The sequence below is a fragment of the Oncorhynchus tshawytscha genome, linkage group LG01, assembly GCF_018296145.1.
Source record: "Oncorhynchus tshawytscha isolate Ot180627B linkage group LG01, Otsh_v2.0, whole genome shotgun sequence".
NCBI classification, from domain to species: domain Eukaryota; kingdom Metazoa; phylum Chordata; class Actinopteri; order Salmoniformes; family Salmonidae; genus Oncorhynchus; species Oncorhynchus tshawytscha.
The window spans coordinates 39,886,451-39,900,490 of NC_056429.1; the positions used below are offsets into that span (position 1 = coordinate 39,886,451).

Here is a 14,040-nt window from a genome sequence, read left to right on the forward strand (position 1 = left end):
GAACCATACCAGGCCAACATAGAAATAGAAAAACTAGAGTACCCACCCTAGTCACATCCCGACCTAACCAAATTAGAGAATAAAAGGCTCTCAGTACCCCTCCCCAAAGGTGCGGACTCCCGCTGCAAGACCTGACTCCGGGTGGGCATCTAGCCTCGGTGGTGGCTCCGGTGCAGGACGTCGTCCCCGCTCCGCTCGTGGATCCGTCAGCGTCGGTGGCGACTCTGGTGCGGGGATCGTCGGTGGAAGCTCCGGATAGTGGATCGTCGCCGGAGACTCCGGACCGTGGATCGTCACCGGAGGAACCGGACTGTGGATCACCGCCGGAGGCTCCGGACCGTGGAACGTCGCCGGAAGAACCGGACCGTGGATCATCGCCGGAGGCTCTAGACCATGGATCGACGCCTGACTCCAGTCTGTGGATCATAATTGGAGGCTCCGGACTGGAAACCCTCACTGGAGGCTCTGGACTGGGAACCCTCGCAGGAGGCTCTGGACTAGGAACCCTCACTGGAGGCTCTGGACTAGAATCCCCCACAGGAGGCTCTGGACTAGAAACCCCCACAGGAGGCTCTGGACTAGGAACCCTCGCTGGAGGCTCTGGACTGGGAACCTTCGAAGGAGGCTCTGGACTGGGGAGGCGCCCTGGAGGCCTGATGCGTGGGGCCGGCACAGGTGGCACCGGACTGGTGACACGCACTTCAGGACGAGTGCGGGGAGCAGGCACAGGACGTACCTGACTGGGAAAGCGCACTTAAGGGAGTGTGCGAGGAGGAGGCACAGGGCGTACTGGGCTGTGGAGGCGCACTGGAGACCTGGTGCGTAGAGCAGGCACAGATGGTGCCGGAACGATGACACACTCCGCAAGGTGTACTGGGGATGTACTGGGCTTTGGAGGTGATCTTCATCCCCATGTGCAGTTGCAAACCGTTGTCTGGCTTTATTTATGGTGGTTTTGGAGCAGTGGCTTCTTCCTTACCGAGCTGCCTTTCAGGTTATGTCGATATAGGACTCGTTTTACTGTGGATATAGATACTTTTGTACCTGTTTCCTCCAGGATCTTCACAAGGTCCTTTGCTGTTGTTCTGGGATTGATTTGCACTTTGCGCACCAAAGTACGTTCATCTCTAGGAGACAGAACACGTCTCCTTCCTGAGCGGTATGACTGCTGCATGCTCCCATGTTAATGAACGTGGTACCTTCGGCGTTTGGAAATTGCTCCCAAGGATGAACCAGACTTGTGGAGGTCTACAATTTTTATTCTTATGTCTTGACTGATTTATGTATGTAAACTTCCGACTTTAACTGTATGTACATATACTGTGCCTTCGGAAAGCTTACAGTATTTTCTCCCCCTTGTACACACAATACCCCATAATGTCGAAGTCAAAACATGTTTTTAGAAATATTTGCATATTTATTGACTTTGAAATAAAGATATCTAAGTCACTTAAGTATTCACACCCCTGAGTCAATACTTTGGAAGACCACCTTTGGGGTCGATTACAGCTTTGACTCATCTTGGGTATGTCTGTATCTATATCAGCTTTGACTCATCTTGGGTATGTCTGTATAAGCTTTGCACATCTGTATTTGGGGATTTTCTCCCATTCTTCCTTGCAGATTTTCTCATGCTCTGTTAAGTTAGTTGGGGAGCGGCTGTGACCAGCAATCTTCAAGTCTTTCCATAGATTTTCAATGGGATTCAAGTGTGGGTCACTCAAGGACTATCATATTCTTGTTCTGAATAATACCAGAGTTGGTTTGGCTGTATGCTTGGGGTCATTGTCCTGTTGGAACGTAAATCTTTGCCCCCAGTCTTAGGTCATTTGCATTCCGAAGCAGGTTCTCATCAAGGATTTGCTTGTATTTGCCTCCATTCATTGGTCCCTGCTGCTGAAAAGCATCCCCACAGCATGCTGCTACCACTATGCTTCACGGTAGGGATGGTGTTAGACAGGTCATGACATGTCTTTCTACAGACATAGCACCTTGCATTCAGGCCAAAGTTAAATGTATGTGTCATCAGACCACAATCTTTTGCCTTATATCCTGTCTTTCACATGCCTTTTTTGCAAAATCCAGGCGTGCTGCCATGTGCTTTTTTCTCAGGATTGGCTTCCATTTGGTCACTCTCCCATAAAGCCCAGATTGGTGAAGTGCTGTAGAGAATGTTGTTCTTCTGGTAGGTTCTCCCATTTCAGCCAATAAACTCTATAGTTCTGTCAGAGTGGTCATTGGGAAAGGGAGATTCAAATGAAATGTGTCTTTCGCATTTACCCCAACCCCTCTGAATCAGAGAGGTGCGAGGGGCTGCCTTAAACGAACATCCACGTCTTCGGCCGTGGGTTAACCGCCTTGCTCAGAGGCAGAACGACAGATTTTTACCTTGTCAGCTCGAGGATTCGATCCAGCAACCTTTCAGTTACTGGCCCAACGCTCTAATCACTTGGCTACCAGCCGCCCATTGAGTTCTTGGTCACCTCTCGGACCAAGGTCCTTCTTGTCCGGTTGCTCAATTTGGTCGGACTGCCAGCTCTAAGCTCTTGGAAACTTTCAACACTCTAGAAATAGTTTTATACCCTTCCCCAGATACAGTATATGCCTCATCACAATTCTATCTTAGAGATCTTTGGACAGTTCCTTGGACTTCATGGTATAGTTTCTGCTCTAAAATGCACTGTCAACTGTGGGACCTTATATACACAGATTATTTCTAAATCATGTCCAAATAATTTAATTAGCCACAGGTGGACTCCAATCAAGGATGATCAAAGACAATTGGATGCACCTGAGCTCCATTTGGAGTGTCATAACAATGGGGTTTGAATACTTATGTACATGAGATAGTTCTGTATTTTACTTGCAATAAATTTGCAGACATTTCTAAGAACATGTTTTCACTTTGTCATTACGGGGTAGAATTTTTTTTCAGTCTGTAACACAGCAAATTGTGGAATACGTTGAGGGGTATGAATACTTTATGAAGACACTGTACGTACTGTCACTGTGGGGATGACGTCGTACTTGCGCTTGACTTTTTCCACATTTTGTTGTGTTGTAGCCTGAGATTTTGTCACTAGCCAACACACAATACCCGATATTGTCAAGGTGGAATTGTGTTTTTAGAAATGTTTACAAATTAATTCAACATTAAAAGCTGAAATGTCAGAGGCGTCACTACAGATCCGGGTTAGCTGCTGGGCTGTGTCGCAGCCGGCCGCAACCAGGAGACACATGAGGCGGCGCACAATTATTCCGGATTAGGGGAGGGTTTGTCCAGCTGGGATATCCTTGTCCCATCGCATTCTAGCAACTCCTTGTGGCGGCCAGGCGCATGCACGCTGACTTCGGTTACCAGCTCTACGATGTTTCCTCCGACACATTGGTGTGGCTGGCTTCAGGGTTAAGCGGGCAGTGTGCCAAGAAGCAGTACAGCTTGGCAGGGTTGTGTTTTGGAGGAAGCATAGCTCACAACTTTCGCCTCACCCGAGTCCGAGTTGCAGCGATGGGACAAGACTGTAACTACCAATTGGATATCAGGAAGTTGGGGAGAAAAAGGGGTAAAAAATGTTTTTCAAATAAAGAGGGACACCTCATAAGTAAGCATTTCACAGTAAAGTCTACACCTGTTGTATTCAGCACATAACATTTATTTTTATTTGATGTGGTAAACTCCTCAATGTTATTGGGTGAATCCGAGAACATATTCCAGTCTGTGCTAGCGAAACAGTCCGGTAGCTTAGCACCCGCTTCGTTTGTCCACTTCCGTCAAAGATTCTTTAGAACTAAACCAAGATAGACCACAGCCTGTCATTTCCAATGTGATCAAATTAGTTATAGTGGGCAGAACAAGCAAGGAGGAGGGAAGAGACCAGCACGAGCTAGCGAGATCCTATTTGCCCGTTCCAGCCTGCATTTGCATATGTCTGTTAGGGAACACCTACTCTGTGAAATGCAAGTGTGTAATAGCTAAATTTGCCTTTGCACTCCTTAACAACGCAATTTTTTAAAAACAATGGCAAAGGGTAAAGTCCACACAACTTAATACACTCTGTTCGATTCTTGTTTGGGGAACCAAAATATTGTATTGAGATCAAATGTTTCATTGATGAGAAAATGTGCAGTTTCGGACAAAATCCATCCATTTACGGCAACTGAGCTTCCTCTCACTACCATATTTGGTAGTGAGTGGCATGCGCTTGGCATTTCTTCACATTTATACATATGAAATATCAGTCTCAATGTTCAATCTGTGCTTTCGTATTGAGCATGTCACTGGTACATCCTGTTTTTGAGTTTTTGCTTGTAAGCAGAAATCAGGAGGATAGAGTTATGGCCAGATTTGCCAAATGGAGTGTGAGGGAGAGCCTTGTATGTGTGGAGTAAAGTGATCTAGAATTTTGTTGCCTCGAGTTACACAGATGACATGCTTGTAAAAATGAGGTAAAACGGATTGCACTTTCCCTGCATTGAAATCACCGGCCACGAAAAACCGTTCACTCCAGACTGATCCCTGTGAAGAGCAAATTCAGCAACTCTTGGAGGGCAGTGGAAGTTGATCAAATGCTTCTTTATTGATGCCCTCCCAAGAGTTTCTGAATTTCCTCTTCACTTCAGTTTGCTCCTCCATTCATGCACCTTGGGTGGAGAGTGAGGTAGCAGGCCTGGGATCTGCCAGGGAACTCACCGTACCATATTATCACGATACTTAGGTACCAATGCGATATGTATTGCAATTTTTCACAATTCTATATGTATTGCGATTTGATATTTGATCTTTCAAACATATTGCTTACTATGTCTGCTGCAGAGAGACGAGGAACAAAAAGTGCTGAAAACAACATGTTGACTCACTATTGATTGTGTTACAATGTTTGAGTCACTCAGATAGCATAAGAACACAACATAAGCCATGGCAAATCTTCTCTCAGCCTCATGGCACGATGTGTAGAATTGCAGGAAAGCAGCTTTAAAACTGCAAACTGTTGCCTCGGTGGCCAAAGAGGAGGGCCTCTAAAACCTTTGGCGCCGTTGGCCACGCCGGCTAACTTTGCTACCGCTGCTGAAAGAAATCCTAAGGAAAACGCAGTCATCTGACTCATCCAAACTTTCATCATGTGTTGAAGGATAGTACAGTAATAGAATGTAGCCTAGCCTACCTCTGAGGTGTCTTTTTTTTGTTGCCAGTGTAACGTACAGTAGTTCAGTTGTGGCAGATGCAGAGTGTCGGCCTGGGTCTACATGGTTTGGATGTGAAGGATGACCTCATGACAAGCGTTTGAAGGCCACATGCCTTTAAAATACAGTACAGAATGTGGACTATAAAATACAGAATGTGTATTGTCTAACGTAGCGTTTGGCGTTAGCACTTTGCCCAGCAACTATTGTGCCGTCTTCAGCCATCCTTGATGAACTGCAGGTATCGGTTCATCGCAGCAATCCATTTTTTCCCGCCGTTGCTGCACTGTTAACCGTTTCTCAGCACTGTAGACTAATGAATACACCGTGGGTGTGGAGCGGGGTTCTCACAGGCTGATAAGACTTCAGCAGGACCTGAGGACACTTTGGCCCCGACAGTGTGCGTGTGTGATTCATGTAGGCCTACGTGTGTGTGTGTGATCCTGCTGATCCCAGCAGCAGTCAGTAGATCAGAGCTCTGTCGCGATAGGCTGATTAGGGGTGTTATGAAACAAACTGTCCTAGCCACTAGGGATGCCACCTGCGCCACTGTAGAGGAAGGGGAAACGCTGCTGGGAGAACTAATGGGATGATCTGCACGCAGAGGGAGAACTACCTCACCTCCCTCCAGAGGAGGTTTGTGTTTGCTTTGGTGAGATCATCTCAGTAGGTGTGTGTGTGTCGTGAATTACATTGCCTGAGTAGGTGTGTGTTGTGGGTAGCCAACGTGAGTCATCAGGGTATGCTGGACTCCGTACCACTGCTACAGTGAGCTCACCTCTGGATCAATACGTTACCCACCCCCGACACACATACACACTCCCTCTGTTTTGCCTTTGATGTATTGACATCTCCATCCCTCTGCCTCTACCTTCAGAGTCTGGATGCCAAGTCCGGGGGTGATGGAGCTGGGTAGGCAACTGTGTGGGAAGATGAGGAGGTCGAGGAGAGCCGAGGGTCCCGTCACTGTGCCCATGAGGGGTCTGGAGATCCATTTTTACCTGCCAGATATGCCGCAGCTGGGATTCCTCAAAGACAGCTTCACCGCCGAGGAACTGTGTGTCGAGGCCGCCACAATATGCTGTAAGTACTGTCTCACCTCCCGCCAAGAGCGTGTGTGTGTGTGTATTGTATGGCATGACTGCAAGTGAGTGTTGCATGCCTAACTGCGTCCATCCCTGTATGTGTGGGTGTGTGTGCCTGTAGGCACCCGTGTGTGGGTGGGTGTGCCTGTAGGCACCCGTGTGTGAGTGTCTGCATACCAGGGCATCAAACAGGGTGTATTTGTACGATTGGATTTGCGGGAAGTTTTCAGGAAGATTCAGAAGTTATATATCTTAAATATGGTCATTTACAACTAATTGGGGATAAATGTGGTGAACCATCCTGATGGAGCCTGTCTGCCAACAGAGAGGTCCACTGTTACCACTGTGAATAGGCTGTCACATGAGTTTACTCTTAGCTAGGAGACCAGAAGGAGAAATGGTAGAGAAATGAGAAATGGTATCTTTGGAATAGATGTTTAATTTCATTGTGTGTGCTGCTCATTTACATCATACAGTAGGCTTGGCCTATACAACATGGCATTGGACATTGTTACAAAGATGTATGTATTACTTGTGAAGCTTTGTTTTATTGCCTACGTGTGTTTTGTCAGTGGATGATCTTTGTCTCAATGCTCAACATGTACTGTGTGTATATATAAGGACCCCACTAGTGGTGCAGCGGTCTAAGGCAGTGTATCTCAGCGCAAGAGGCATCACTGCCGTTCCTGGTTCGAATCCAGGCTGCATCACATCTGGCTGTGATTGGTAGTCCAATAGGGGTAGGCTGTCATTGTAAGAAATAATTTGTTCTTAACTGACTTGCCTTGTTTAATAAATAAGATAAACTCTAAATCCTTCCCGCAAATCCAATCGTACAAATGAGTCGTTCCTTGTCATTTCACTAAGCCGTGACACCCACCATCTCAGATGATACAGAAATTGTTTCTGTAGTTAGAAACAGATAAGATTAATGCAAGTGACTTCAATGGCTAATTTCTATGATCAGAGGAAAAACATAATCACAAGATTCACAGGGAATATACATTACATAGGATGACAATTTAGATTTTATTGGATTCCTCATGTCTTACTCATTTAGAATTACGGTCTAAATTGGATATTAGGTACTATATAGGGTTGGGAGATGTCAACCATTGTCCTATCGTGATTTTGTACCCATAAAAAATTGTGATATAGGATGCTATCACCCCCATTGGCCACTCCGCCAAAATATATATATATATTTTTTACTCTGCAAAAAAAACTGCAGTTTGGCTATAGCGCAAAATCTAATTTAACTGGACAAATCATGACAAAATATAATATTGTTGAAGGCCTGGGTAGAAGCTAAGTGCAGCAAATAGGACTAGGCTATTACTCGGAATGCCACTTGTGTGTCACCCTGCTGCTGCCCTGCTTTTTTACAGAGTGGCGCTAGTAAAGAATGAGGCTAAACCATCATCTGTCACATCACGATGTCGTCACCATCAACGATGGCTGTCCATCATTGTCGACAGACGATGCTATCGCAATATCGGCCACCCTAGTACTATATTTATTGAAAATTAGGCTATATGAATCCTATAAATGAAAATGACCAATTTGGGTGCAATCAATTAGCTTTAATGATCAGAGATCAAACTATATTTAAACAAAATAATGTTTCAGGAATGCTAATTTTATTTGTTTGTGATTACAGAAATGATTTCATGATTTTGTGTGGTAAACCTCTTGTTTTGGGGTGCGTGGAACGACCCTCTTACTGATGCCAAATGTCTTTGTTTTAACTATATTAGCAGGCTGTTACAGTAGCTGAATTTATGCTTCTCTGCTGACTTCCACATGTACAGTAAATACTGCATACTCCTCCCTTGCCAGATAGCAGGCACACAATACAGACAAAGCTGATGTAGCCTAGCTACTAGGCTATCCCGCATGAGAAAAGATACTAACACCCAGCACCTGTTTTCCTACAGCTCTAAAAGATGCTGGTTTGGTAGTCTCCATCTTTGACAGACAAATTATAGGCCTGTATTTATACCTTTGTTCTGATACTGGCTCAAAAACTCCACAACATCTGTCAGCGTGATCGGTGCTAGAAAGGGAGAGTAGAAGAGAGGGTAAGAGAAGTGTGGTTTCATCCGTCCGGCTGTTCCTTTCAGCCACATACTGACTCCAATACAAGATGGTGGCTGGTTAGGGTTGGTTCAGGGCGGGACGAGTTCTGGAATTTCGTCCTTGTGTGAAGCCAACACTTTTCTTCCCAGTACTGCAGAGCGAGCAGAGAAAGGAAGCCTACACAGACAACATACAGACAACAACAAGACTCGGTAGGAGTAAAACTCCACAGCTACCATAGGCTATATATGCAAATACGCACCAGTTATAGGCTAAACAAACAAAGCAGCTGCCAACACAAATGTATGATCTGTTTATAGTCTAATCCAAAGTATTCTGTATCTGTGTCTGTGCAGGACCTTTCTGTCTTGTGTGGTCAGTGGTAGGTAGTTTAACACACATTATGTCCCTCACATCAAAACAAAAGAGCCCAGAAAAGAGGAAGTGTCATGGCCCTATACTTTTCCCATCTCATATTATGTTCTATTTATAGTTCAAAACAAACAGAAAGGCTCATCTGTGGGTGGGTCTAATCCTGAATGCTGATTGGTTAAAACCGCAGTTACCACTGGCTAATTCTGTGATGTTAAAATGCCTATTTACTCTGTTCCATCGGACTGTGCAATCCACTGTCTCATCAGCCCAGCCAAGCAATTTATAAACTTGATCTCCACTATAAAAAGCATCTAGACATTCTCACATTTCTTTTAGACTAACATTTAGTTTTCAACAGCAGAGATTTAGCCCCTGTGATATGCAACTTTTCAGGGAATTTAGGAACAAATATACACAAACAGTTAGGAAAGCTAAGGCTAGCTTTTTCAAACAGAAATTTGCATACTGTAGTACTAACTCAAAAAAGTTCTGGGACGCTGTAAAGTCCATGGAGAATAAGAGCACCTCCTCCCAGCTGCGCACTGCTCTGAGGCTAGGAAACACTGTTACCACCGATAAATCCACGATAATTGAGAATTTCAGTAAGTATTTCTCTACGGCTAACCATTATTTCCACCTGGCTACCCCTACCCCGGTCAACTGCCCGGCACCCTCCACGGCAAACCGCCAAAGCCCCAACCATTTCTCCTTTACCCAAATCCAGATAGCTGATGTCCTGAAAGAGCTGCAAAATCTGGACCCCTACAAATCAGCCAGGCTAGACAATCGGGACCCTCTCTTTCTAAAATGATCTGCCAAAATTGTTGCAACCCCTATTACTAGCCTGTTCAACCTCTGTTTCGTATCGTCTGAGAATCCCAAAGATTGGAAAGCTGCCGCGGTCATCCCCCTCTTCAAAGGGGGTGACACTCTAGACCCAAACTGCTACAGACCTAAACCTACCCTGTCTACAGACCAAACAGATTATATCTATCCTGCTACAATCTGGTTTCAGAGCTGTCTTTCTAAGGTCTTAAACGAATCAGCCAAGTTAACAAACCCGTTTTGTCAATCACCAATTCTTAGCCCCAGGCTTGGTTTCACTACCAACTACCATAGAGTTCAGTGTGTCAAGTCAGAGGACCTGTTGTTCGGACCTCTGGCAGTCTCTATGGGGGTGCCACAGGGTTCAATCCTCGTGCCGACTCTGGATGTTGCTCTTGCTGCTGGTGATTCTCTGATACACCTCTACGCCGACACCATTCTGTAACCCCCCTTTTTGGACACTGGCTAACCTCCAGGGTTCAATGCCATACAACTCTCCTTCCCTGGACTCCAACTGCTCTTAAACGCTAAAACTAAATGGCTATTCAAGCCCCCGCCTTGCTCGCCCGTCCAGCATCACTACTAGCTCACTGGTCACTACAAATACCTAGGTGTCTGGCTAGACAAACTCTCCTTCCAGACTTACATTAAGCATCTCCAATCAAAAATGTAATCTAGAATTGGCTTTCTATATCGCAACAAAGCATCCTTCACTCATGTTGCCAAACATACCCTCGGACCATCCTATCCTCGATCTGATGTCATCTATAAAATAGTCAACACTCTACTCAACAAACTGGATGCAGTCTAACACAGTGCCATCCGTTTTGTCACCAAAGCCCCATACACTACCCACCATTGCGACCTGTACGCTCTCGTTGGTTGGCCCTTGCTTCATACTCGCCGCCAAACCCACTGGCTACAGGGTATCTACAAGTCTCTGCTAGGTAAAGCCCCGCCTTATCTTAGCTCACTGGTCACCATAGCAGCACCCACTCGTAGCACGCGCTCCAGCAGGTATATCTCACTAGTCACCCCCAAAGCCAATTCCTCCTTTGGTCGTCTTTCCTTTCAGTTCTCTGCTGCCAATGACTGGAAAGAACTGCAAAAATCTCTGAAGCTGGAGACTCATATCTCCCTCACTAGCTTTAATCACCAGCTGTCAGAGCAGCTCACAGATCACTGCACCTGTACATAGCCCATCTGTAAACAGCCCATCTGTAAACAGCCCATCTATCTACCTACCCCATCCCCATACTGTATTTATTTATTTATCTTGCTCCTTTGCACCCCGGTATCTCTACTTGCACATTCATCTTCTGTACATCTACCATTCCAGTGTTTAATTACTATATTGTAATTGCTTCGCCACCATGGCCTATTTATTGCCTTAACTCCCTTATCTTACCTCATTTGCACTCACTGTATAGACTTTTTGTTTTCTTTTGTTCTACTGTATTATTGAATATGTTTTGTTTATGCCATGTGTAACTCTGTGTTGTTGTATGTGTCGAATTGCTATGCTTTATCTTGGCCAGGTTGCAGTTGCAAATGAGAACTTGTTCTCAACTAGCCTACCTGGTTAAATAAAGGTGAAATAAAAATAACTAAAAAATGTGTATAAACCTTGCTGTCTGTTTCTCCAACATTTACCACAATGTTTCAATATTGAAATTCGATCTTTGTCCCATAGTATTGAAGGTGTCGGGACAAGACAGACAGGCAGGCGGCGTTTCTCAGCCAGTTGAAATCGTGAATTAAATGGCATAACTTTTATGGGTATATACAGTTGAAGTCGGAAGTTTACATACAGTGGGGCAAAAAAGTATTTAGTCAGCCACCAATTGTGCAAGTTCTCCCACTTAAAAATATGAGAGAGGCCTGTAATTTTCATCATAGGTACACTTCAACTATGACAGACAAAATGAGAAAAAAAATCCAGAAAATCACATTGTAGGATTTTTTATGAATTTATTTGCAAATTATAGTGGAAAATAAGTATTTGGTCAATAACAAAAGTTTATCTCAATACTTTGTTATATACCCTTTGTTGGCAATGACAGAGGTCAAACGTTTTCTGTAAGTCTTCACAAGTTTTTCACACACTGTTGCTGGTATTTTGGCCCATTCCTCCATGAAGATCTCCTCTAGAGCAGTGATGTTTTGGGGCTGTTGCTGGGCAACACGGACTTTCAACTCCCTCCAAAGATTTTCTATGGTGTTGAGATCTGGAGACTGGCTAGGCCACTCCAGGACGTGGAAATGCTTTTTACGAAGCCACTCCTTCGTTGCCCGGGCGGTGTGTTTGGGATCATTGTCATGCTGAAAGACCCAGCCACGTTTCATCTTCAATGCCCTTGCTGATGGAAGGAGGTTTTCACTCAAAATCTCACGATACATGGCCCCAATCATTCTTTCCTTTACACGGATCAGTCGTCCTGGTCCCTTTGCAGAAAAACAGCCCCAAAGCATGATGTTTCCACCCCCATGCTTCACAGTAGGTATGGTGTTCTTTGGATGCAACTCAGCATTCTTTGTCCTCCAAACACGATGAGTTGAGTTTTTATCAAAAAGTTATATTTTGGTTTCATCTGACCATATGACATTCTCCCAATCTTCTTCTGGATCATCCAAATGCTCTCTAGCAAACTTCAGACATGTACTGGCTTAAGCAGGGGGACACGTCTGGCACTGCAGGATTTGAGTCCCTGGCGGTGTAGTGTGTTACTGATGGTAGGCTTTGTTACTTTGGTCCCAGCTCTCTGCAGGTCATTCACTAGGTCCCCCCGTGTGGTTCTGGGATTTTTGCTCACCGTTCTTGTGATCATTTTGACCCCACGGGGTGAGATCTTGCGTGGAGCCCCAGATCGAGGGAGATAATCAGTGGTCTTGTATGTCTTCCATTTCCTAATAATTGCTCCCACAGTTGATTTATTCAAACCAAGCTGCTTACCTATTGCAGATTCAGTCTTCCCAGCCTGGTGCAGGTCTACAATTTTGTTTCTGGTGTCCTTTGCCAGCTCTTTGGTCTTGGCCATAGTGGAGTTTAGAGTGTGACTGTTGGAGGTTGTGGACTGGTGTCTTTTATACTGATAACAAGTTCAAACAGGGACCATTAATACAGATAACGAGTGTAGGACAGAGGAGCCTCTTAAAGAAGAAGTTACAGGACTGTGAGATCCAGAAATCTTGCTTGTTTGTAGGTGACCAAAAGTTAGCCGTAGTTGGCTAGCTAGCAAGCAAGGGAAAGAATGTTGCTAGCCATTATGGCAATGGAACATTTAGAACGAACAAAAACAAACATTTAGATACGGAACAACCGAACCGATAGAACGAACGACCAGCCGGCTTGGGTAGCAACCCTTGATTTGTGTCGGGACTACTATGAAATAGTATGAATAAATTCATCAAAATAACCTTTTTTAATGAAAATATTATTATTTGAATATGTTGGTAACCCGTTGTATAAAAGTGATAATGCCTTCAAAGCCGGCGTTGAGGACATATTGGCTCTGTTTGCCAGCCCTCAACTTTGTCTCGGGCCTAACAACTTAATTTTGCGTGGGAAAACATTGGAACAGATTTCCCTAATTAAAATCCCTTGGAGCTGATTTGCTGGTGTTTATAACTGTCTTTTGTGACCAACAATTAGTAAAAAATGTGGGCCACAGGCCGTCAGTTGGGGACACCCTGCTGTAGGTTGTACATTAGTTCCTACTGTATTGTTATAGGCATATTACTACTATCACTTTATTACATAGCCTAGTTTACACTTGCCGTTTAATGACAGTCTATAGAGTAGTGGTTCCCAACCGGTGTGCCTTGAGGAACTCTCAGGTGTGCTGTGAAACTTGTACACTCACTTAGAAGCGTGACATGTGGAATACTCATGGAATTTGGACTTGGAAGCACTAGTGCCGGTCAGATGATACATTAAATGGCACATGGCTACATCTGTATCGTTGTTTCAAGTCCAGTGAGCTAAGGCTGTTGTTACGTTTTTATCATTTGAGGGGCACACATCACGAGCAAAGTCATTTCTATCATTTGATTTTGCCTGTGAAAACCATTAGCACAGGCAGATATGATTAGGCTTAGCCAGAGTTATTTATTTCTTAATATATGGCTCTGGGCTAAGCTATACCATAGCTTCTGCCATAAAAACAAACAGAGAATGGTTTCGTGTCTGTGGTTGCACCTTTACAATGCAGAAAACCAGTTGTCTGTAAACAAAACCATTAAAAACTAAAGACCTATTTTACCGGAGATGCATTTTCTTCTTTCTGGCACAGATTCGCCGGACGCTCTTAAAGGGGTACACACAAATTAACCATTGTGAGTAAAGAACTATCAACACTATGAAAATATTTCAAATAAACCCTTTTAAATCTATACAAAAACTTTGTCACAAACAATGTATGGTTTGTAAATGAAATCAATACATTTTAGGTGTGCCACAGAATTTTATATCCCATCAAGGTGTGACAGGGTTCAA

General features: G+C 44.5%; 1 protein-coding gene across 2 annotated transcripts in view; it reads left to right on the forward strand.

Moving 5' to 3' along the window:
* The window catches only part of LOC112250666 (tyrosine-protein kinase JAK1-like), a 57,676-nt gene that overhangs the window by 3,026 nt on the left and 40,610 nt on the right, over positions 1 to 14,040 (forward strand). For both annotated transcript variants that reach the window (XM_042321300.1, XM_042321306.1), the window contains exon 2: positions 6,059 to 6,264. In XM_042321300.1, coding sequence (XP_042177234.1) covers positions 6,066 to 6,264 — 199 coding nt within the window. In that variant the 5' untranslated portion in view covers positions 6,059 to 6,065. The remainder of the gene's footprint in view (positions 1 to 6,058; positions 6,265 to 14,040) is intronic.